At 37.3% G+C, this 26,538-nt stretch overlaps 1 protein-coding gene across 1 annotated transcript; it reads left to right on the top strand.

The window, feature by feature from the left end:
- The first annotated feature begins 4,364 nt into the window (after positions 1-4,364).
- LOC140150691 (alkaline phosphatase-like) lies at positions 4,365-26,146 on the top strand. The gene is made up of 9 exons (XM_072172773.1): positions 4,365-4,725; positions 13,479-13,702; positions 14,536-14,710; positions 19,476-19,651; positions 20,482-20,689; positions 20,820-20,960; positions 23,884-24,075; positions 24,732-24,869; positions 25,644-26,146. The coding sequence occupies exons 1-9, from the start codon at positions 4,647-4,649 to the stop codon at positions 25,862-25,864; spliced, it is 1,554 nt and encodes a 517-aa protein (XP_072028874.1). The 5' UTR covers positions 4,365-4,646; the 3' UTR covers positions 25,865-26,146.
- The last annotated feature ends 392 nt before the right edge of the window (positions 26,147-26,538 follow it).

The following is a 26,538-nucleotide window of genomic DNA, read 5'->3' as shown; positions in this document are numbered from 1 at the left end:
ATTGTGCAAATGAAAAGCGCCCTCTTTGGCAATTAGAAAATACCGTTGTGACATGATGCTCAGGTCAACGTCAAGGGCACAGTCTTAGCTCTCAAATGCCGTTTGTTCTGTTCAATTTGCTTGTTTTAATCTCGAGATATGTTTAGTTAACAACGAAAGGGTAAAATCACAATTGTGCCATTTTACTAGGGAAGAGGGCTGCACATGTAAATCAATGATAGCTGATGTTGATGCGTCTAATGCACTCCCCCTTCGGGGCTCGTGCATAAGACGCAAAAAACATCAGCGCGCATGCATTATTTTGTCTAATTTCTCTCCCAACAAATAATACGCATTCATTAACCTATGAGTTTGCAATATTTGTTTGTCTTTTAACATGTCTTGGGTGATAAGAAAACAGTATTTACCATGATAAAATCATTGACATACGCATGTATTTAATTTTACTGCAGAATGTGAAATATCTATTTCTCTTTTAATCTTTTTGAAGTGGAAAAAGAGAATCATATACTAGTAATACCTGTATCATGATAAAACAGTAAAAACAGTAAACACTATTTTTATAGTTGTATAATGCGTTCTTTTGATTTCACGAAGGAACTCTTGATAAACTTGATGCTATCATTGATTTACATGTACATCCCTCTTCCCTAGTAAAAAGTGGCACAATTGTGATTTTACCCTTTCGTTGTTAACTAAACATATGTGACCGTCCACGGCGAATGAGCCGTAAATTCCTCCCCGGTCAATTTTGTTTTATTTCGTGTTTAAAAATAAACATCATAAACTTAAAATGGTATATCATTTGACTTCAAACGATATCCAGAAGCGGGGCTATGGTTTGTTAAACTTTGCTCCTTCAACAAAATTATAGCTTTTTTCGTTTCTACGTGTGTCTCTTTTTCCACATTGCTGGCAATAAATATCAAACAGTCATAATTGGCGGTCATTTCAAATCATCCCCAAGTCAACGAGGTTTAAGAAGGTTCTCTCATTGTTAATTGTTGGTTATGCATACCTATACAAAATACAATGCCTGGTAACCCACCACTTGAAAAGGATTTAGCAAAAGCAAACAAAGACCAGAGCTATTAAAAGTTCTATAGCCATCTAAGGTAGAAGCTTATTATCCACTTCAATAATAGGATTATTGATTGGTGTTGTGAATAAGACAGATGTCGCGCCAGCTTAAGTGACCGATGAATACGACCTTCGTACACATTTTACATTTACATCAGAATACAATTTAGGGAATTTACGGCTCATTTGTGCTGCTGGGTCACATATCTCAAGATTAAAACAAGCAAATTGAACAGAATAAACGGCGTTTGAGAGCTAAGACTACGCCCCTGACGTAGATGTAAGCATCATATCACAAGGATATTTTCTGATTGCCATAGAGGGCGCTTTTCACTTGCACAATTTTTTTGGAGACAGGCTGTAGTGGGTAGTGCGTGTGGGGATCGGTTGGGCTGTGGGTTGGTTGGAGGCTGGTATGTGTGTTATATTTGTTGTATCGTGACACTTTGACTGATGTCCTGCTAGGACACAGCAGATAGGCCGCCCTCTTTATTTATAATAAATTTACATTGCGGCCCTGATTTGGTAAAATGATCTAACTTGAAATTAAAATCGCTCTTTCGAGAAAAAGAGCTTTAAAGTTTGAACACTTGACGTTTTTCTTTTGAATAAAATAAATTATTAAACAGATCTAATGTCTTAGAAAATATAAAAATCTCATTATTTGGTGGCATGGTGGTGATTTTAGGATGTCACAAATGGAAAGAGCGCCCTCACATTACCCATGATATGGATTTATCTCAAAATGTCCCAATTTCAAGTTAGATCGTTTTACCAAATCAGGGCCGATTGGCCGTGAGACATTTTCGAGAGAATAAAATCATTACATGTTCAATTCGCCGGCAGATCCGCCATGAGCTGTTGTGGCGTGTGGTGGTGAACTCAACGACATGTAATCGTGGGTGCGCGCTGGTTCGAATCCGAACGGTTCTGATTTTTTCTCTCCTTTATTATAATGTCAGTTTGTATGAGCTTCATTTCTTTGTCATTATTTATTGGTACAGTTGCTTCATCACGTTTTAACAAACTAGCAATAATAGATCCGGCTGAAAAGCAGTGATTAAAGCACTTTAGAACCCCGGACCGGCGCCCCGAATTTGGTAAAATTATCTTATCTAACTCAAGGACAGCCTTAATTAAGGCTGTTCTGAAAATTGTTAACAAGATTTAAAGTGTCTTTTTTCTCTCCAATTGTCCAGATTGTCCAGCTAATAAACATTTATCTTGAATTAAAGGTTTTTACCAAATCAGAGCTGAATATTTTGCAGCACAGCCTTAACTAGATAAAAAGTCTAATCTCTGAGTTAGATCATTTTACCAAATTAGGGCCCGAACACGCACATGACGTATAACTTTTTTTTTTAAAGCTGAACTGGCTTCAATATGAGCTATGCCTTAACAATGTATTCGGTAAACAATTGCTCTCAATTCATACCAAGGTGAAGAATATGATGGAAAATATTAAAAGCAATTAATATTTGTCAATGTCAAAGTATACCTTTATTATGAAACTATATCATGACGATCTTGATAAATCGGTTCATCGGAATAAAATAATATATTGTAAACAAACGGTAGCACCATATACGTCGGAATCACGTTCTGCTACAGTTTGTACAAAGACAATTGACTGTTTTGAAGGTTTTTGTTAGGGGCTGTGCAATAAATATGAGCCATGCAAAAGGGTAAAATTGGAGGAGGGTAAGATTCTTTTGGCAAGCCAAAGGGGAAGGGGGAAAGCTATTTTTGGCAGGTCGAAAGAGCGGCAAGCAATTTTGGTACACATTGACGGGTCACCCCGGCCCCTGTGGTCAACTTAAATAAAACGCTCTAAAAAGGTTTATTAAAACAGTACACACATTCAAATATGCAACATTTCCTGCTCGCTACGTAGGTATTATTATTTTTTTATATATCTAGACCATTAAGATTTGGATCCCAAATATTTGGGGGATGGGGCGTCGGCAAATATTTTTAGTAGGCTAAGGAGGGGTAACAATCAATTTTTGGAAAACTGAGGGGGGGGAAGCAGTTTTTGGCACATCGTTTGGAAATCTTACCTCCGGCTCATAATTATTGACAGCCCCTTACTACTGTTTGCATTTTAACTTAATATGGGCTAAGATGTGTGGGTGTATGATCCAGGGGCTATTGTATGATTTTTGAAAAGAAATATCGTATGACATGCCGGTGAGTTGGACCGAATCAACTAACTTTGTGGTCAAGGTTAAATTAAGTTCAATGATAGTCAATATTTTGCCCCAATATCCGTCCTTGCCCCGGGATGCGAGCTCGATCGACTTGAACGCACCTTTGTTCCATAACCATTGTCGGTAATATTCTAGTTTAACCAGTTATCTCAGTAACTAACGTGCTCCACAGATGGGGTACATGACTAGTCTTGGTCAACAACTACTCACGATTCTTACCGCGGGCAGTTGGGCGCCGAAGCGGCCCTTTCAGTTAAAACGATGGTAAAATGTGTCAATTGGTTAAGGGATTTGTAACGTAGTAATTTATCACGCACAACATTGTACTAAAGTTTCAGTTCTCGTCTGAAGTGGTAAACATAATGATATTTATACCTTCTGGCAGATCAGTGGATTTAGGATCCTAATCTTTAAGTGATAATGATAAATCTATCATATCAGTTTCGAGAAAAAAAACCAATTTTACCTATTCCTGCCGCTTAAGGGTAGATGCGGTATTGTTGGTCGAAGCAGCCAAAAAAATCGATTTTCATTGTCTAAATCAATACATTATTGAAAAATAACACTTTGATGTTTTGCAAAAGGTCATTCTACAAATCATATGCTATGAAAACGTGCTTAATTTATTGTTGTTAATGAGTTATGTACTTTTTGCAAAAGTGTTGTTGTTTTAGCCCTCTTTACAACATAACTCAAGAACCACAGGACCTACAAAAGTATATCTGTGATATTTGAATTCTTCTACACACTCGCTAAGAATTGAGCAATGCAATTTTTGCCAAAGCTTACTACCATTCGCAAGATGCTGTGAACTACCAAATCACAACAGTTCAAGATTGTGTATAGCCTTAATCAATCAATTGACTTTATTTCAATAGTTGAATCTCCTGCCATTTCTGTTCGCATCGTTTTTGATATCTTTGAATACTACCAAAATTCATGATCACCGCACCAGGGAGACTACTTCAATCCGTATCAATTCGGTTCAAGTGTGTTGTGCGTAAGTGTAAACATAAATTACACTTTTCTCGTGCAAATTGTACCATTGAAGTGTACTCGTGCTTGCAAAACTACCAAAGAAATAATTGACATTATGTGTACAGTTATCCATGACGGCATATCTGTGCTAATATGTACTACATGACACTACTGAATTTGTTATGGTTGGTGACGACTCAGCACCTCTACATGTAGTTCTTGCGGGTAGATATTACACACTTGTGAACGTCCTCAAATATTTTAATATTCGACAACACATAAAGAGCCTGTAAAGCCTCAACTCTGAAAAGGAACAACATAGAGTTGTGATTTTTGTAGCCAATTCAACATTGGTATAAGGACTTGACAATTAGCGTTATGTGGTCCTTAGTGATATCTCTCTTAGTTTTGCAGCAGTATTGCGATAATGTGGCAGGAGCTACGGCAGAACCTACGGGTAAGTTTTCCTTCTTTCTTTTCCTTTTTTTCATTTCTTTCTTTCCTTACTTTCTGTCATTAATTGTTTTGTACATAAACATTATGTAGCCAGAGGTTTTCAGTTTTATACAAATCTCAACTTGTTTTGAGAAAAGTGGGGACATGATGATGCATACTGCAGTTACTGTCCGTTTTCCTATACACAATACACAGTGCTCTTACCATTGACGCGTAACCTCTACAAATATTATGTTAGAAGTATGGGTAATTGCCTAGTTAACGTCGCTGTGTGAAAAATAACCGGCCAATATTAAAAGTACTCTTCTAAAATTCTAGAAAATATAGTTTTGTAACATGTCCTAAATTTTTAGCTAAAATATTCGCACTTTGGTGTTTTAGGAAGGATATGTAAACGACAGATAACACCAAAAAATGCAGAGTATTGTCTCATTTCGTGAACAAAGGCCACACAGTAATTGTTACCTTGCGTTTGCTTTATAATCGTTCACCCAACTGAAACTATAATACCATCTCATTGCTCATTGCATAGGTAAAACATGGTGTGTGGATTTAACGAGAGAAGATCTGATGTAACATAGTTGAGCTGTTTTCAATGAGTGTTATCTTGGTTTAATAGCTTTTAATGGGGGTTAAGTCCTGCAAAGGTCGTATTGAATTCTACTGTAGACATGACTGCATCATGGTGGATCATGAAATACCCTTTAAATCAGATTCGATATTTTTTGTCACATGTACAGTGCCTGTTATAAACGGTATCAAGTTAGATATTCAGCATTCGAGTGTGTTTTAATATTTGTATAGTAGGCCCTAACTATAGCCAAGATATTGTTTTGTAAACATCATTAAAAGTTTCAGGGACTAGAATGTAACATTAGATGTAACAACAATTTCAGATAGTTGTATTTATTCTTCATCTGTAAGTAAGTCAAATTGCGGGTTACCCAACACTTCACTTCAGAATCCATCTCCCAAAAGCGAAAACAAAACCATATCAAAAATCTTGAGAAATCTAAGTATTAGAACAGTGTATAATTTGCATAAATCCAACATGGCCGCTTTAAAACATTAGATCTATCTCAGTTTTATGGTTCTAGTCTTATAGACAAAAGGGTCGAATTTTAGTAAGGGACAAAGATTGAAAAATTCTCTGATGTTGATAAAATTGTTATGCTTGCAAAAGAACATTTTTTTTTACCTGGATATCAGGGCAAAAACGCCACAGCTCGTTGACGCCCTAGTAAATCAATGCAACTATTCTAATTTTGATTTATTTTTGCTAAAGGAACAATTATTTGAGACCAGTTTATTGTAAGGGGTTGTGCAATAACTATATATGTGTACCCGGGTGTTGAATTCTCAAAATGTTCTGCCAAAAATCGCATGTCCCCCTTCCCCTTTTTGATATGCCAAAAAATATTTGCCCCCTTTTCGACATGCCAGAAAATCTTTTCTCCCTTAACACATGGCAGATTTTAGGGAACACCAATTTAAAACATAAAATGTTTAATCATGTGATGCGAACGCAAAATGTTGCATATTTGAACGTTTCGTAACATGTTTCTAGGGCGTAATATCGAAACGGTACACAAATATATGCCAAAAATCGCCCCCCACCTTTGGCCTGTCAAAACATTTTTGCCCCCCCCCCCCACCAACACTCGCTCTTTTGGGCTGCCAAAAATTCTTTGCTACCGTCTTATAATTCGCCACCCTGGGTTACACATTGAAAAGCCTTTTGGATTGTCATTAACTCTCTAATTCTATTATTGTCACTTTTTAGGAGCGATCGTTATTTATGGCAGGGGGATGGGAAAAGTTAGGGAACAAGAAATTTTTGGGGTCTTGAGGGGGAATCTGAAATTTTAATTGAACCAGGAGGGGGATTGTTAAATTTTAAATGGAGAAAATTGGAAAAACAAGGGTGAATGCGAACATTTTGAGCGGACGTGAGGGGGAAACGCGAAATTTTGTGTCGATATTTTTTTCCAAAACGCCCATTCCCCTCTGCTGTAAATAACGATCAGTCCCTTACTATATGCGATTTATTTCAAATTTGCAATTCAACTATTTGTATACTATACTATACTGAGTCTATTGTGTCTATTATTGTTGAGTACCGAATAATATCAAACCAAATCAACCAGATTTGACCAACTTTGAAAGTTTACCCTACATAAAGGTCATGTTTGATTCACTGTTCCACAACTTAGATTTCCGAGATATTCGATGTTTTTGAGTGCGCTTTTGGGAAATTGATTCTGCTGCAATAATGCAACTATAATGATGGGACGGGTCATTTCATATATGCTACATCAAATTATTCGTTTTAAGTATCACAAAAATATAACATTTCGTGCATCCAAGACCAGCAGTGCAATATCTTGTTTATACTATAGTAACATAATAATGCATTTATTTGGAATCTTTTATTTTCATTGCAATTTGCACTATGACCGATTTTTATATTCTATAGACATATTTCTTTCTTTTTTCATGGTTGATCAAGAGTAGCGAATACTGTATTATTCCATATCACACGATAAGTTCGTCTGTGGTCTGACAAAATCTTGTCAAGGTACCAGTATTAAAGTAGTACATGTAGTACTCAGTTACCAGAACAATATTTACGATGATATTCTGATATTGCTACTTTAATTTTGAACAGATAATAAACCCGTCCTAGAATTGACTCACACGCAATATATTTGGCAGTGTCCCTAGCATATTGATTTTACGTAATCATGTGTGTGATATAATTTTTGCATGTGTTGTTTGAAAGACAAAGGTACAGTGTTTATGTAGTCATTGAGAAATGCCATGAAAACAATCCACATATGACGTCACGAGTCCACTCTTAAAACATACTGACTGCCCCTCGTATATGCTAATTTGATGAGCTATATTTATTATACTATTGGTTTCCAGAGTGCACGTATCAGAAGCGGATTTAAGGGAACAGGTCCTGTCAGCAAAGTTGCCCGGGAGCCTGCAGAGAGGCGGATCCAGGGCTTCAAGTTCCACTTGAAAAATTGGAAAACGGGTCAAAATTTTCAGGGTATTTGATTACTTTTCCAGTCTTTTCCCTACATAAACAGAAAGTACGTCAGCAAGTAAAATTTCAGTGAAAATAATAATCATGATAACGTATTGTCAATTTCACATGAAAAGATCATTTGAAAAACACATTCACAAATTCGTAACGACCATCCCCTGGTATGTTGCAACACAAAGTTAATGGGTTTACAAAAAGAAACTTCGCAGTCCAGTCAGGAATTGTTCGATCACTCACAAACCGAATCATTAGTTGATCATCATCAATTATGCTAGAAAGTTAAATTTTTCGTTATCAATTCATAAATATCATTATGATAATTTTCGATTGCACGTGCAAGCATTACAATGAAATAAAACTTCCTAAGCGTTTACATTTTTTATGGTTACATTTTTTTATATTAAATTTTTAATTACTTCATTGATTTTTTTTTATTTTAAACGTTAATGGATTACATGCATAAAGGTGATTTAAGGCGCTTTTGCAAAAAAACGATCTAAATTTCGATTGCACGTGCAAGCATTACAATGAAATAAAACTTCCTAAGCTTTTACATTGTTATGGTTACATTTTTGATATTAAACTTTTAATTACTTTAAATTATAAGAATTTTTTGACTTCAACACTACTTAAAATTTGATCGCTTATCGGGAGCGCTTTCACAGTACCAACTGCGTCCTCAGCCGGATGTTATGGCTCTGATGATTTATGGCTTGTTGACAACCTTCGATGACGTCACGCTTGAAGAAGATTACGTCAAAGGTGTTGTCCTCGTCCCCCTGGTGGTCTTGGGTATGAGTAGGTTGTCCCAAACTGGATCTAAATCCAGTCCAGTGTCTCTGTTCAAGTTTGGTCCTTTTTTCCTGATTGTGAATGGCTTCTAGGACCCTTCTGGAAATTTTTTGGGTTCTTTTTCCAGCACATTTACGTTTTCCCAGTCTATTTGATGGGTGTTTTTGCTCCTGGAAATATGCTCATGTACAGCAGATTTGGAACCGGCAGCCTTTGATTTATGTTCAGATAGCCGTTTTTCCAACTTTCTACCTGTTTCACCAATGTACAAAGCATCACAGACTGAACAGGAGATTTCGTTTAATTTGTCTACTTTATCTTTCGGTGACACAAGTGTTTGCCGGAGTGTGCGGTATGGTTTGAAGGCTGTGGGAACACCTGCTGTTTTGAATGCTCGGCGAAGCTGCTCCGAAGTTCCTTCCAAATAAGGTAAAGTTATTGTGAACCCCCTGGAAGTTCCACTATCCGGTTCGTCCTGTAAAGCTGATTTTTCACGCTTCTCCTGGGCTCTGAAAAAGGCCCAGTCGCGATAACCGCAGTTTCGGAGCGCTCCTTTTACGTGTTCAATTTCCTCAGCTCTATCCTCCGGATCCGTAACAATTTCACTCCTATACATGTATGGCAATGTCTTGATCACACTTAGTTTGTGCTCCAGTGGGTGGTGGGATGCGAAACTTAAATACTGGTCAGTGTGAGTTGGTTTTCTAAAGATCTTGACCTTCACACTGCCATCGCTAGCCCGCACGATCAGAGAGTCTAGGAAAGGAAGTTGCCCGTCTTCCTCTTCCTCTCTGGTGAACTTAATGTTGTTGTCTTGCGAATTTATGTGATCTGTAAATTCATCCACGTGCGAAGTTTTTATAACGCAGAATGTGTCGTCGACATGGCGAACCCACATGCGTGGTGGGTGAGGAGCGGATGACAAAGCTCGCTTTAATTACTTCATTGATTTTTTAACAATCATAAACGTTAATGGATTACATACATAAATGTGATTTAAGGCGCTTATGCAAAAAAAATGATCTAAACGCGCAAAACTACAATACCAACAACAAACAATAACCAGCCAGTGGAAAACAAGAAAAGTCAATGCAAAGGCAAAATGAAAAATACTAAAAATTGTACAAGTGAGTTTTCAGCAGCTTTTTGAATTGTGTGAGAGAAGAAGCTTCCCATATGTTCCGCGGCAGGCTGTTCCAGATTGTAACAGGGCCACTGGAAGGTGTTGGCTTAAGACTAATTGAATCAATGTGGTATCGTGGAGCAGAGTCACCGTCGTTTTATCTTTTCAGTTTCTGTTTCCGTAACCGTATCCGTTTTTGTAAGTCATTGTTATTCTGAAGTGGTAGTCTCCCAGGTGTGACCAATCTTTTATTCTAGCCTTTTATTAGTTACTGAAAATTTGAAGCTCGTGAATTTCAGTTTTCGTTTTGGTAAGTTATATTGATTTTTTACATAAAACCTTGAGATGTGCGGTTGGGTGCTAATCTAGACAAAAGAAGAGTCTAAATTTTACGGTCCTAAATTCGCGGTAAATTGTACGGCTTCAATTGACTTGTGTTTGTTGTATATGCACTTACGCCTAGACGTAAGTGGCTCGTAAAAATTGTCTTGCATTGAAATATATATTACCCATGTTGCCAAGTTATAAGCAAAAGTCTTTCTTATTGGCGATGAAACGAGCGTCTGAAATAGTCAAATATCTCCCAATGAGGCGCGTACAAGTAGTGATTTGGTAATCATGTTTTATATTGAAATGCAATACAAAAAGAATTGCATTGGAGCAAAGATAATTGTATTCTATTCATTCGTAACAATGGCAAGCTAATCTGATAATTGGTTGGGCCTATATGCATGACTCGGGTTTATTTTAAATGTTTATTTTTGCAGAATTTATTTTAGTCATGGATCATACTGATGAATTTCGCAAGGGAGAGGGAGGGAGGGAGGGAGATACTTGAGACTGAACAAGTGAGAGTGGGAGGGGGTGAGGAAGAAAGAGAGGAGAGGGAGAGACGGAAAGGCTAGAAAGAGAAAGCTCGAGAGGAGAGAGTAGGGACCGGGGAGGGAGTGGGGAGCCTGATCATGGGGGGGCAGGAGGAAGCAAAATAGGGAGATATACATTGATACGAGAGAAGGGCGACACTGTGGCCCTGCACAAGTGCAATGGGGCGCGACAGGCTCATAAGCGGACCTTTTGTGATTGAAGGGCTTATTTTCAACGTTTTTACAGAAAAAAAGTGCACATTATCATTCGGATTGGCATGCATTTTGTCAAATTAATATAGATCAATTTAGCAATGCATAGACGAGAGGGCGCTAGACCATTAAAAATATCGGTCGTGTCTCTCCCGCTTTTATTGACATAGGCATCTGACTCATCTGTCTCTATTGAAATAAGCTGATTGGTACTTCAAAGTTAACAATGAAGTCAGATTACAGTAAACTTACTGAATCACTTGCGTTTTCGTATCTGAACAATGGACTTACGGAAACTGAAAAGATAAAAAGACCCTCAATCAGGCACTTATAAATCAAAAGATTGTTCATAAGAGGTTTTGGATCAATACGTCTAGGAACGGAGAAAATTAGCTTGGATGCTTTGTGTTGAAGGGATTGAAGCCCGGGGATTGAAGGCGGCAAAGATCTTGAGACTTGAGCATGTTGAGTCCATAGAGAAGGCTGTTACCATATAGTCCAAACGCGAAAGTATAAGGACCCGGACAACATGATGTTTAGTGTCCGTATCCAAATGATGCTGTATTCTTCTGATGTTGCGAAGCTGGAGGTTGACAGAGGAAACGATGGAGTTCACTTGTTTTGTCAAAGACATATGACTGTCAAAAATCACCCCGAGGTTACGAACATAAGGGAAATTTTACCGTTTCGTTATCGTATCATAAAATATTATTTTATTTTGTATGAAGATAGAACTTCAAAATTAACGATTGCAATTATTACCATGATTACCATGAAAATAAAAAAAAATTAAAAAAATTACTCACGTTTTATATTTTTATGGTTATATTGACACCGGGTATAAATGTTCTGCTGCTTTTCGTCTTGTATAACGTTTGAAATTGAAAGGTTCCCAGAATGCCAAGCATTGACTCGGACATTTCTGTACATTATATTTGGGGAATTATGCAGTTATTTGGATTCATGTTATTTAGATAATAATAATAATAAAACATAATTATGAGCAATTATACAAAACATACGAACTACATTATACACACGTCTAGTGTTGTCCGCAAATATCAGTTTTGTGCATGGAAAATGACCAAACCAAATGTTATGATCATGATGATGAAAGAAGTGTGTCGTATGCAGCTTCATTCATATCAGTGGCGTGCACAGCACATTGAAAGTGGTGGGGCCAGGTTGTTCAGTTCCCCCGAATGGAGTCTGATTAGGAGCAAATTTGGACGTTTTTAACGTTTTTCGCCGAATCCCCCGAATAACCAACAAGAGTGGGGGCATGGCCCCTGCCCCCCCCCCCTTTGCGCACGCCACTGATTCATATCTTGTAAAGAGAGCATGGCTGCAGAGGGATGTTTAAATACTTGTTAGCAATTATAAAGGCATAAACCAGGTGATGACAAAGAGGACAGAGTGTTACCATGGACACCGAGGAAAAGCTTATTTTGGGTAAAATTAACCATGCATCAAACGTGGCTCAAAATGAGGGTAAACCACAGAGGAGTAAGATAAGACAGAGCGCGTACCACCAGTCAAAGTCCCCGTGTATTGTATGCTACCAGTTCTCGCATATTCATGAGGGCCGATTGTTCGATCGTGCTGTGTCTAACAATCACGCCAGCGCTGCGTGCCTTCGCGTATACGCGATAGAGCGTTGCGTGCATTCGCGATTACGCAATAGACCATGAAAATACGCGATAATTGCGTAGCAGTCTCGCCTGTCGCATTTCATGGAACAATCGGCCCTCATTATCGGATGAGGCGGAGACTTTGACTGGTGGTACGCGCTCTGTCTTATCTTACTCCTCTGTGGGGTAAACGCATTAGAACAAGGTACGTGCCCCTAAGCGAAGTGAAAAGTTTGAAAAGCCCATTGACATTGCCGTAAAAACGGCCAGTGCTCTTCAATCAGGCTGGGTTTCACAACCCATAATCCACGGTTGTTTGATGTATATAGAAATGGCTTCATTATTAACTAAATGCAAACTATAGATGGCGCTATTTATCCTAAATCATATTTCTTTATTTGCAAGGGGTAGGTGAATAATACTGCCATTAAAACAGCTGGAATAGGTGACACAAGCAACAAGAAGATTTTAAAAACACATTTTATCAAACAATAAAAGAAATTGTTTGTATTAAAAGCTTGAAAGAGTAATTTCCAGTAACTAAATAGTGCCATCAATTTTGTCATTAATAGATTTTTACAAAAAAAGCTTCAAAAAATGCTATAAAAGTGAATAAATTTGTAAAAGAAGGGAAATTAAAGTTGAGAATGACTCAAAAGCATCTGTATACATTAGCATGATATTGCTTTTAGCAGTTTAAGCCTAAAATTTGGTTTTACATGTTTTGTTTGAAAAACTATTAAATGACCCCATCAAACAACCGTGAATCAAATTACTAACGTTATGCAAAGCGCAACTTTGTTAACCTTAGTTCCCCTGTTAATATTTCTTTTAAATTTGGGCCCTTATTGCAAGAGGCGAAGATATGTTTTACCTTTGAGCTATTGCAGCTTGTAAATGTTATTTACATGGGCCCATGTGTCCTAGATTGACACATAATTTAAATCAATGTCCAGTGTATTAACCTGCAGAAATAAACTGTATAATTGAGCACAAAAAAAGATATATATATGTTTTTATTATTCACTTATTTCTATTTGCTGTTTCTATTTTACTTTTTCTTTTCTATTTATTTAGATGGAGCCTACTGGAATACCTACGGTGAAGAACAAATCAAAAAAGCCATAGAGAGAGAGAATTTGAACCAGAATGTTGCTAAGAATGTGATCGTGTTTCTCGGTGATGGTATGGGTGTCACGACCAACACAGCAGCGAGGATCTTCAAGGGGCAGCTAGCGGGACAAACAGGAGAGGAAGCTAACCTGGTTTGGGATGAGTTCCCGCATGTAGCGCTCTCAAAGGTGAAGTACTAGTCCAGGCAACAGTGGTGGAATAATCGTTTCAGTCGTTGTTGACCGAATGTTGAAGTTGCATTCAATAGAATCTTTCAGTGAGATGGGGGATGAGGCGCGGAGAGAATGGCTGTAATTATTGGAAATTGTATAAACTTCTTCACAAAAGCAAATTGAAAAATCACTCAGAAATTTTCGTGACTCATCCGAGTTAACTTTGACTGCTGGCTGACGTTAGCGGTACTGGAGTCACGTGATCGATCATGTGATATCGATCCATGTGATTCCAGAAGCCTTCTATAGATCTTAGAAAGGTGGCGGGGCCTCTATCTTGGTTGGGGTATGGTTGTTGGTGGCTATGTAAATTGACTCCTTCACCCCTCTAATAACATGGCTATATAAATCAACACTGTTTCCATGTTTATCTGTTGGAATTGTCGGTGGTTTTAACCACTGAATATCATTTTTAAAATAGTTAACACCCTACCCAGTTTGGAAACGGACTGTGAGCTGCGTGGCTCTCCGCACGCGGGACCAGTGTCTTAATGTCCCCCTTAAAGCAGAAAGCACACTCATGGTTCATATAACTAATTCTGTACCTTAGGGACAAATTCAAAACTCAACCACCGGTTGCCTGCTGAAATGATACTCCTTAGTCTTAGAATCTTCTTTCCAGAAGCTTCCAGAACCCATACCGTTCATCTTGTAATAGTTTTATTTGTCTCAATACGGTATTGGCGAGTAGACCTATACACTGCTTGGTCCTGTTCACTTCGACCGGGCCTTCGAGCCGCCTTAAATAAAGTATTCTTTTAATGTTCGTTATGTTGGTTATTCTGCAGACATACAACACCAATCGCCAGGTGTCTGATTCGGCGGGAACAGGTTGTGCACTATTCACCGGTGTTAAAACTAAGTATGAAGTTATCGGCGTAGATGACACCATCGAATTTGCCAAGTGCTCAACTGCAGAGGAAGCGGCTGTTGATTCTGTTCTGGTTTCGGCCGAAGAAGCGGGTATGGATTGTGTTTAGCGTGTGTTTTGTGGGTGTGTTTTTGTGTGTGTTATAGTTCTTTATTTCTTTCTTGCTGGTGATCCGAGACAAAGTTTAATGTAAAATTAGAAAGGATGCATGCGAATACTGAAGTTCAACTTACATGACTTATATGACCATGAGGTCATCAATTGATTTCGATCGGGATCGATTCGGATCTGCACTTTTCTCATGCTTAATCGTTTTTCTTTGCTTATTATTTGAACTTAGAAGTGCAACATTTCAGATCATATTGTTAGTTTTTTGTATAAAGGCTTACTGCTTGAACATTTTCCTTTGTCCTTCGGAGTAGCGCAACCGTGCAATAATAATAATCGGGTGTTCCCCAGGATATAGAATTATAGTGGGAGGGGGCGCATGCTATTTTGGTAGGAAAAAAGGGGGGAGGGGAAACGTTTTGACAAGTCAAAAGGGGAGGCAAGCGAATTTTGGCACAGATGTTTTGGGCATCGTTTCGATATTACACCATAAACACTTCGTTAGAAAATTATTTATACAACATTCCCGGCTCCTTGTTGTGCTCGATTTACATTAGACAATTTGGTTTAAATTTAGGCCGAAATATGACATGTGTAAAAGGCGATGGGATTCTGTTGCAAGAGTGTGTGGCTATTAATGGCAGACAACCAGTCCAGGATTACATTGAGTTAATTAAACTTGTGCTTCAAATTACTGTTCTTAACTGTTGGTATTGGTAAAAATTAAAAATTGGTAAACTGGACTTAAAAAACTGGGTTTAACATGTCTTAAAATTAGTAAACCTGGGCTTAAAATTTGTTCTTACTATTGGTAAACTGGACTTAATTTGTTCTTAAATTGGTAGCACTGTGTTTTTTTGTCGTGTTACTATTAATTTTTATAGGTATGATCAATTCATCTAGGATCGTTGACCCTAATTTTTCAGAGTGCAGCGCGCATGTATTATGGGCCTACTTGTTATTATATATATTATGTCTATATTGTGTAGGCTATGCACGTTTGCACAACAACAACAACAAGGACCTGGATTCTGCACGCATATTATGATCATGTTAAATGCTGAGTTTAAAAGTTCATTCATTTATTATTTTACCCCAATATGCTTGTAATATTAAGGTCCCAACCGAGGTCCAGAACACATTAACCAGAGAGAGAGGGAAAGGACAGAAATGAACATAATTGCTCAATACCCAAGAGGGTCTTTGACATACATTGTATGACACACCGACACACACCGACATCGCCTGGCTAATAATTACTTTGTCAGCAGAGATACTAAAATAAATACCCGGGATCGATACACGCTATTGTCAGTAGCCTTAGTCGGATGTCCCTCGGCTCATTATGCGTCTCAAAGGTCGGAACAAAATGGCCATGCGTGGCTGTGGATTCAACCTACCATGGCGATTTCTGCCATGAAGATATCGGGGCGATGACACTGTGTATGAGCAGAAAGAAATTTATTTTGGTGTCTACAGAATAACTAACAGGTTACTTTGAATGTATTACGTATAAGCTGAATACCACTAATTCTCTATAACACAGTTTTCAATGTACAAATAGGTAATTTCAAGCACATGGAACTCTCACAAGTAAAATACATTATTATCAATTAAGAGTAGAAGGTTGAATCCCCAAATGACCAAAATTTCAACACACACGAAAAAAATATGATTACCTGAGACTTTTTGTTTTAAACCACTGAAGTGTAAAAACCACAATTTTATAGTGCGCCCTCCCATGTTTTTGGGATGAGATAGGAGCATACCAGCTGGGTGGGGAAATTGATGTGCAGCGGATGAATTTGGGGAAACTGATGTGCAGCGGATGAATTTGGGGAAACTTTTTATTAAAACTGTCAAATAATGAAAGAAAACGTGTCATTTAATGTGTGCATGTTACTCTGAATTTTGTACATTTTTGGCTATACAGCTTGGTATTTTCAGTGATTTTTAAGCACCATTTTCAGATGCCATGCAAGAAAATAGTCCCTCTCTACAAGCACTGCCTAGCTCTATTAGTTGTATTTAACCTATAGAGTGAAACAGAGAGAATTTCAATGTAAGTGCCTGCAAAATTAAAGGAAACTGAGTGGGAAAAGGAAAGGTAAATCACTCTAAAACGATTGAGTCACTCTAAAAAGAGTATGGAGTGTTATTCACTCTCAAAAGAGTGAAATGTGTAGGCAATCATGTGACATTTCACTCATTACGTTTGTTTAGAGAATATACACTACGACTCATCTGCTCATTTATTAATAGAAACTTTTGAATGGAAACTATTCAGATGGGGACATAACAGATGATTTCTCTTCCAAATGAATCGGATATTCTCATCAAAATGACCAAAAAAAAACTCATCAAATTCGATCAGATTGCCTGGTAATTTTTTTGTCAGGTTTTTGTCAGAAATGCCCAAACTTTTGAATAGTTTGTCTTGTCAGAGGGGGATTTGACAGAATCTTGTCAAAATGAAATGGGCAATCTTGTCAAATAATGAGCCTGGAGATCTTGTCAATTTGAATAGTTACTTGTTAAAATAAGACGGAAACTATTCATTTTGATTTAAAAAAATGTCGGTTCAAAGTGATAATATGTAATCAAAATAAACAGTATATCTCATCAAAACGAATAGTTACGGGATCAAAAATAAATGAGTAGGGATTCTATCAAAAAAATGAATAGTACGAGAATAGAGTGTATGTAAACTTTACGACAAACACATTGCGGTCAATGCTTGGGTCGTATACTTTCATGTTCACTCAACCAGAAATTTACCTGAAGGCGTTTGACTTTCAATTTTCAACCAAACAAACTTGACAATGGTCTCAATTCTCGAACACTCTATAGCTGTGGATTTACTACTTCTGACAATTAATGATTATTTGTATACGTTGAATCGTATCATAGAGTGTGGCTACGGTTAAATCAATAATAGTTGCTGTACATTTTAAGGGACCGATCCCTATTCGCTTCGGTAAGGTGCACAATTGCAGTCCCTCCACTTTCTGGAGTCAAAACTAAAATACGAAACATGATTTCGAATTGTATTTTTTGCAGTTTTTTAGTATTGACGTTCCTTTTATATCTCAAAACATCAAAATATTAAAAGAAGTTCTTATTTTCGAGAAAATTGCTTATACAGGGTGTCACAACCCCCAAAACCCCATGTCCCGATTGGGGTTATCAAAATGTTTGATGCTGATATCTTTTAGTGGATAACTTCAGCATCGTAAAAAACACAGGGATTGACAAGTTATTTATTGTATATTGTAGAAAAAGTTATTGTAACACATCTTTCATAGCCAGGAGTAAAAATAATTTCACCCTATTTGTCTAAAATTTCCTGTCCTTATGTCTGCGTCATCTACCGTCACGAAAATTTAGAAGCGCCTGGAGAAAAATACTAATTTTGTAAGGTCATTTATTTGACCTAGAGAGCACAAGTCAATATGCAGTAAATTCATTTAGACATTTTTTCCTCATGTTGGCGCAATAAATCAAAACTATAACCATTTCTTCACTCATACGGGTGGGTACCTTTATTAATCATCATCTCCGAACGCTTCTGATACCTTTAATGTTCGCATTATTTATTTTACTTTTTTCAAAATTACAACAATTGTACGTTTATTTCTATTCACTTCCTTTATTGACCATGTGTATGTTATAGTTGTACCACTAGGGTCGTAAGTTTGTTAATTTCGTAATATACCATCACGTCATATCCGTCACAATTTTGTGACGGATATGACGTTTGGGGGTGATTTTCACTATGAGAGAATCATTTCCGTCACAAGATAATGCCCTGCTTAAAACTGGTCAAATGGAAATGTAATGATGTTGCATAATCTTGGTTATACTCCCTTCATCTGTGGGTAAAAAACAAATGTTCAATGTGCGACACATTTTTGGTATCAGTTGAACTTCGTTGCAATTGTGACGAAGATGACGCCAAAAAATTACATCAAGCTGCTAATAAAGATTGAGCCAAACACTTTTTTTACTACACTGGAGACATGTTTCTTCCTTAATCTGTAAAAAAATTAACAGAAAAATCATTTTGAAATGTCTATTTTCCAAACCTTCAAACGTGCACCTTACCGAAGAATGACCCAGTTAGGTGAAAGATATTATCACAGCAACAGTTCTTAGGGACGGCTTCAAACCTCAACCGCCGGTTCTAAACGCGGTTCAACTGCCATCAACCACCGGTCAACCGGTGGTCGAGTTTTGAAGCCGCCCCTTATACAATGGTCATCCAAAAGGCATCTCATTTGATATTGACCTTTTGCTGCCAGCCTCTGCTCAGGCCTGAGGCGGGAGGGGGGGCACTTTACCCCACCCGTAAACCCCTTGTCTGCGGACCTGAGATAATCAGTTGCAAAGGTACCAACATGGAGCAGTGGCGTAACTAGGGTTGGTAGCGCCCGGGGAAAGAAACAAAATTGGCGGCCTACTCCCCCCTCTCCCACACGAGAATATCTTAGACGCGGGGGTGTATTTTAATAATAAGACATTATGAAATTGCAATCATGCTCATGCATGCCAAATGGTAGGTTCATTTGTTTAAAGCGAGGCCGATTTGGCGCCCCTCTAGTGGTAGCGCCGGAACACGCTGCCCCCTGCCCCCCCCTAGGTACGCCACTGACATGGAGTTTTTACCTTTGGTAAAGGATCCATGTGCAGGCTGGGCCGGGCGGGCCTAACATCGATAAATGAATTAAAATAATGTATTAATTATTACAGGAAAATCGACTGGCATCGTGACAACATCCCGTGTTACCCATGCCACACCTGCTAATCTCTACGCCCATTCAGCATCACGACATTGGGAACATGACGGCAAAATGCCCGCAGAAGAGGCGGCTGAGGGATGTATTGATATCGGGGCCCAATTCTTTGAAAATGCAAAAGATGTTGAGGTAAAAAAATTCACTATGAGCTGAAATGATCTTATTTCCATAGAATGTCATGTGCTTTCAATAACCAGTGATTATCTTCATAGCTCGAAAGTTGGGCCCGTTTTGTGGAGTAGGCTACCATGCACAACTTCTCTGATGCTGTTAGGGATGAAATCAAAACTCGACCGGCGGTTGACCAGCGGTTCCGTCCGGTTGCCATTGTTCTTTTTACACGTGTATGGTATTAACGAGCTGCGTCCTTACTGACCGGAATGTTTTTCAAAGCTCATAGCGATTGTACCTTTCGTATTCAACCCAGTGGGCAATTATGTCTTTGTTTTACCACATTTGTTGAGCTTGAAATTAAAAGGGGACATAATGCGATTAGTGAAAACTAACATTTTTGGGAAAACAAATAAGAATCTATTCTTAGTTGAAATAGCACATTGCTTTAAATTTCACATTATAAGTGACTTAATTTGATGCTGGTGTATAGGCAAATGAATGTGATAGTGATTTTTTTTACAACGGTCTTCGTGACAGGTGGTGTTGGCTGGGGGACGAGAATATCTAACTGGAAACAGCACGGCTGATATTAAGATGGGTTCAAATAAGGTTTTATTGTGAGGTCAAACAGTCGTGCGATTGGTTTATGGCATGGGTTTTTAACCTTCCTCTATTTATATCATGTCAGGTGTTGTTGGCTGGTGGAAGAGGATATCTAACTGGAAACAACACGGCTGATATTAAGATAAGATAGGTTCAAATAAGGTTTTATTGTGAGGTCAAACAGTTGTGCGGTTGGTTTATTACATGGGTTCTTTAGCCTTCCTCTATTCATATCATGACAGGTGGTGTTGGCTGGGGGACGAGGATATCTAAGTGGAACCAACACGGCTGATCCAGAGTATCCTGACAAGAATGGTCTTAGAGTAGATGAAAGGAATATAATAGAGGAATGGCAACAGCATCATCAGGATCAGGGTGACCAAAGCTCTTATGTGTGGAATGAAGCCGATTTCAATGCTGTGAATCCCGAGGAAACCGATTTCTTGTTAGGTACATTGTGATTTTCTTTTGTGACGAATAGGTCTACTTGTCAAAAAAAGTTATCGAAAATGATATTTAAAAATGTTACAATAATATCCGCTCTTGGTAAAATTTTGATTGCTTTTGTTTCTCCTAAAAGGTCTTTTCGAGCCCAGTCATATGCAGTATGAACATCAACGTGTGAATGATCCAGCAGGGGAACCTTCCCTCGCGGAGATGACGGAGAAAGCTATCCAAATACTGCAGAAAAACGAGAAGGGCTTCTTTCTTATGGTAGAAGGTATGTAACGAGGGAGGCACTCAGTGAACGATGGATGTGTAATCATGTGTTGCCACATTGACTACATCTTTATTCAACCCCTTCTCATGCACCCAATGACCCAATCTTTTTAAGAATTTTGTTGTCACTCAATTATGCTCAATGGCCAATTTTTAAACAAAATCTAATATTTGTCATATAGAGGACTTCATTCTTCTCAAATCAACAGAATTGTTACTTTCCTTCAGCTTCAAAACAAGTGTATAATATAGTTTACACTAGACCTATTTGATGTCTTCGTTTCAAAATTCAGCAAAAATGTGTTAAATGTTAAATTTCACTAATATCATGAATATTATAACCCCTCACCCCCAACTTATTGTCGAATAGTTGTTAACCGATATACTTCATTATTATGTCTTCAGAATCTGGGCTCCTATACTTTGTACATAACCTGGCTGTCTGATCAATTTGTGTATCGGTCACCTGGAGCTACAGGGTTTTTTCATAATAATAATAATAATAATAATAAACCATGCTTATATAGCGCTTTACACCAAAGTCCCTAAGCGCTTAACACAAATTATACATAGACAAAACATAACAAATAAACATTAGTATGCAATTTTAAATAAATAAGTTTTCAGAGATGTTTTAAACTGATTAACAGTCTGAGAGTTTTTAACATGTAATGGTAAACTGTTCCAAAGTTCAGAGGCAGCAATAGAAAATGAGCGATGACCATACTGAGTAGAAAATGATGAGCTAGTTAGACGAAATTGTGTTGACGATCGAAGACTACGTGGAGGCGTGTAATGCTGTATGAGTTCTTGAAGATAGACAGGTGCAAGACCATTAATACATTTATAAGTGAGGAGGAGAACCTTGTATATAATGCGGTATTTCACAGGTAGCCAATGTAAATCATGAAGGATTGGAGTAATGTGATCACGTTTCTTAGTAAGCGAAATTAATCTGGCAGCCGAGTTTTGAATTCGTTGGAGTTTGGAGATCTGTGAGTCTGGTAAACCGTAAAGAAGACTATTGCATTGGTCAAGGCGACATGTAATAAAAGCGTGAACAAGCATTTCAGTACAATTTTTATCAAGATATTTTCTGATCTGGCCAATTTCATATCTGTAGCCTCTTCATAGAGTGCATAGTTCATATACTTTATGTGTAAAAAGTCTCTTTTGGTGTGATTTTTTTTGTAAATGTGACAAGCCATGACCAAAAAAATCATATTTTTGACCAAAAATCACATTTTTGACCAAATCACATTTTTGACCAAAAATCACATTTTTGACCAAAAATCACATTTTTGACCAAAAATCACATTTTTGACCAAAAATCACATTTTTGACCAAAAATCAAATTTTCACATTTTTGACCAAAAAACACATTTTTGACCAAAAATCACATTTTGTCCAAAAATCACATTTTTCACCAAATATCACATTTTGACCAAAAATCATATTTTGACTAAAAATCATGTCAAGAATCATTTTTGACCAAGAGTCGCATTTTTGACCAAAAATCATGTTTTTTTACTAAAAATCATGTTTTTGACCAAAAAAGATTCTGAAGACATAATAATGATAAAATTGGACGGATAATTTCGCATGATACCTGAATTTATCAGTCTCGCTAGAGTTTTCGTCTCGCATGATATTTGAAAACTCTAGCTCGACCGATAAATTCAGGTATCACACTCAATCCGTCCAATTTTATATCATGACTTGCTTGTCTTGGATTACTTTCTGTATGATATTTCCCAAATCATTTTACGATCGTGTGAAGTACTAACCCAGCAAACACAAAAACGTTTTAAAAACGTTTTAAATAAGTTATAGTTTGGCTTTTGGTTTAGGTAAAAACGTTTTAATAACATTAAAATGTCGGGTTATATAAAGGTCATGATAACGTTTTAAAACGTTTTGTATGAAAACACACTACAACAATATTTTTAAATGTTTTCAAAAATGTTATTGTAAACTATTTTTGCAAACATTTTTGCAAATATTGTGTCAATACTTAAATAACATTATGTTAAAATATTTGAACTCAGCAAACACAGAAATGTTATTAAAATGTTTTTTTCAAAACCTTTTAATAACATTTAAATGTCGGGTTATATAAAGGTCATGAAAACCTTTTTAAAACGTTATTGAAAATATTTTGGGCAAACATTTTTCGCAAAATATTTTTCAACCCCAAAATAACATTCTGTTTAGAATGTTTTGTATCAAGTTTTCAAGAATGTTTTTGGAATGTTATTAAAACGTTTTTATACCCTTTATATAACCCGACATTTAAACTTTATCTGTAAAACATTTTTGTTTGCTGAGCAGTAGATTATCAAAAAATGTTTTTTAAGGTTAGGCAAACGTTTTATACTCTTTATATACCCTTTATATAACCCGACATTTAAACGTTTTCTGACAACCTTTTATAACCTTTTGCGAATGATGTCGAAAACGTTTTGTGTTTGCTGGGAAGTTAGTCCTGTTTATTGGTTTGCATTTTGTTTTGCATGTCGTTTTGTTTTACTTCGCTATGTTATAGTTTATGTGCTTATTTCAAGGTTAGCAACTATTTTAAACTGTAACGATTTGGTAGTTCACAGCATCTTGCGAATGATAGTGAGCTTTTTGGCAAAAATTGCATTGATCATATTAATATAGGGAGTGTGTAGAAGAATTCAAATATCACAGATATACTTTTGTAGGTCTTGTGGTTCTTGAGTTATGTTGTAAAGAGGGCTGAAACAACAACACTTTTGCAAAACGTACATAACTCATTAACAACAATAAATCAAGAAAGCTTTCAAAGTATATGATTTGTAGAATGAACCGTTGCAAAACATCGAAGTGTTATTTTTTAATAATATATTGATTTAGATAATGAAAATCGAATAAATGTATTCAAAACGTTACTTTTTTAGGTGCCCGAATTGACCATGCACATCACTATGGTAACGCATTTCTTGCGCTGACAGACGTACAAGCAATGGACAAAGCCGTGAATAAAACGCTGGAAATGGTCAACCTGGAGGAAACTCTCATCATCGTGACGGCTGACCATGCCCATGTTATGACCATCAATGGATACCCACAGAGGGGAAATCCATTATTTGGTAAGTGATGCGGAGGTTTGGATATAAGGGGAGTGGGTCAGAATAATATTATATTTGCACCACTCGGAGATCCAGGCAATTTGAATATTCATGAGATGATACCTTTTATCAACCTTTTTTTTTGTAAAACAACAAAAACAAACAAACAAAATACACCTGCATGCTGTCTACTGAAGATATTAGAAAATTAACATAAATCTGTTTCTGATTATGATAGGCCTACCTTACTCCCCCAAAAAGGTATGAAAATAACAAAAAGGCTCTATTCCCTGGAAGATCTTTTAGCAGGTATTCCCCTTTTCCCCAAAAATTCTGTCATGTCTGTATAGTTGATCAAAGTTGTTGCTAATACTAAATAACAATATTTCATGGCACACGGTAAATTCAAGGTTATTGGATAGGGGATTTAATGACATTGGTAGCCCTTCAAGCGATCGATCTATCACATGCTCTACGGGTGTGAGTGTAGGGGGGGGGGTGTTGGGGGTATGGGGTCGGGGTCCTCCCTTAATTGTTCTCACTGTTTTGGCCACTTTGAGTGCACATGACTTCCTCACGTTGAGTTTGGGAACCTCCAAATTTTGACCTGGCCCAGGGTCTCCAAAAGGTAAATCCGGCCTTGAATTTTAATTTTTAATCTGCACTTTTCTGACCAGGTGTGAACGACAACGAGATGGGGACTGATGGACTGCCATTCGCTACACTGTCGTACGCAATGGGACCAGGAGCAAATCTGGAGCTAGATAGCCTCAACAAAACCGGCAAAAGAAGAAATTTAACCGAGGAAGAAATATGTGAGTCACTATTAACCCTTTTAAATGTATCAGAAATTTCTTTCTTCAGAAAATTACTTCCTGTCAGATATAAATAACTTGTGATACCTGCAGTTCCTTTTCCCACAGGTTTCCACTAGGAAACCAAATTTCAATTTCAATTATCAGTTCACCAGCCTTAATTAAAAGAAAGGGTACCCATCTCATGCAGTTAAAAGGAAAACTGGAAGATGCGCAGGGTTTTAGTTTTATATAGCAGTATGCTTCGACTATATTATTATACGTATTTATAAATATACGCAAGTGGCCACCTCCACGCTGCCATAACAGCTTGTAGATAGTATTTTCGAAGTGACCTTCTACAAAGCGGGTGGTCGTCCTGTAGGCCTAAATTTGAATGCAAAGGCGGTAAACAACACGAGACTACTGTGCAGCAAAATTGTCTATTTTGTTAAACTTAGTGATTATATGGTAATGGTTTCCGTCGATAAATAGTTTTTGCGTCGGGTAATACTTTCAAAATGTTGTTGTTTATAACATCATTACAAATTCGGGATCCTCAAATGTGTAATAATGTGTACTTAAATTGATGATATTTATCTAAGAACTTCATATTCATTTATGTACATGTATAGTGGTCAATAGCATGAGGATTTGGTCACGCCTGCTGGTCTTGGTATGTCGTGCACATGGGTCACGTGCGTATTCATAAATACATAATAAATATAGTCGAAGCAGTGACGTATTTTGCTATCATGCTTGACAACACGTTCTCTATTTTTGCTTATAATTCAGCGGATCCTGAATTCCTCAACCCAGCGCTTATACCAACTAAATTCGAGAATCACGGAGGGCAAGACGTAGCCATCTTCGCTACCGGACCTAGAGCTCATCTCTTCCACGGAGTCCATGAAGATACCTATGTGGCACATGTTATTCGTTACGCATCTTGTACGGGAAATTATGATAATAACGCCTGTACGGGCAAGAAGAAAAAGACAAGAAAAGTGCAGTGATTTAGAGTACGCTACGTTCAGGGTTTGGCAGAAAATAAATGTTGAAATGTCGGGATAAATAAATGGTGTAAAACCATTTAAATGTACAATTACCGAATAGGGTGCAACTTGTTAGACTTGTGTCGGTACAATTACCGAATAGGGTGCCCGTCGGGATTTGTGTTTATTTGTTGTCTTGTTTGATTATAACATTTTGGGTTGGTAAACTGTTCTTTCTTTCAATTTGAAACTTGGTTTCAAACATTTTAACATAATGTTGTTGATTTTTTGTTTTTTGGAAAACATTTTTTTTGCAAATTGTTTGTTACAATAATAAACGCATCCCAAAAAGAAAGTATCCAGTTTGATTTTGGTCCATAAATCAAAGATGGGGTCTTAAATCAAGACCTACCAAAAGTATGGTACAGATTAATTTATTCCGCACAGTTTGATACCTCATTTGTCCAAATCGATGCAGAATTGATGACACAGTGACCTTTTAAATGCAATCACCTCAATTGTAAAAGTTGCAGTAATCCCTATTGATGTGGTTTTCCTGCTTCTCAAGATTCTTCATAACACAATAACATAGACGGTATAAGACTGTTTGACTTCACTTCATGTGGTTTATTCAATACCGATGCTCTTTTACTCCTTCCTCAATGTTTTACTCTTCACAGTCAATATCTGGTATA

This window comes from Amphiura filiformis, chromosome 4, assembly GCF_039555335.1.
Source record: "Amphiura filiformis chromosome 4, Afil_fr2py, whole genome shotgun sequence".
NCBI classification, from domain to species: Eukaryota; Metazoa; Echinodermata; class Ophiuroidea; order Amphilepidida; family Amphiuridae; genus Amphiura; species Amphiura filiformis.
This window is presented reverse-complemented; position numbering and strand designations above follow the sequence as displayed.

Coding starts and splice junctions, on each gene's coding strand:
- LOC140150691 (XM_072172773.1), top strand. CDS start 4,647: ATGTGGTCCTTAGTGATATCTCTCTTAGTTTTGCAGCAGTATTGCGAT. Junction 19,652..20,481: donor AAAATGCAAAAGATGTTGAG/GTAAAAAAATTC, acceptor ATATCATGACAG/GTGGTGTTGGCTGGGGGACG. Junction 20,961..23,883: donor CTTCTTTCTTATGGTAGAAG/GTATGTAACGAG, acceptor TTACTTTTTTAG/GTGCCCGAATTGACCATGCA.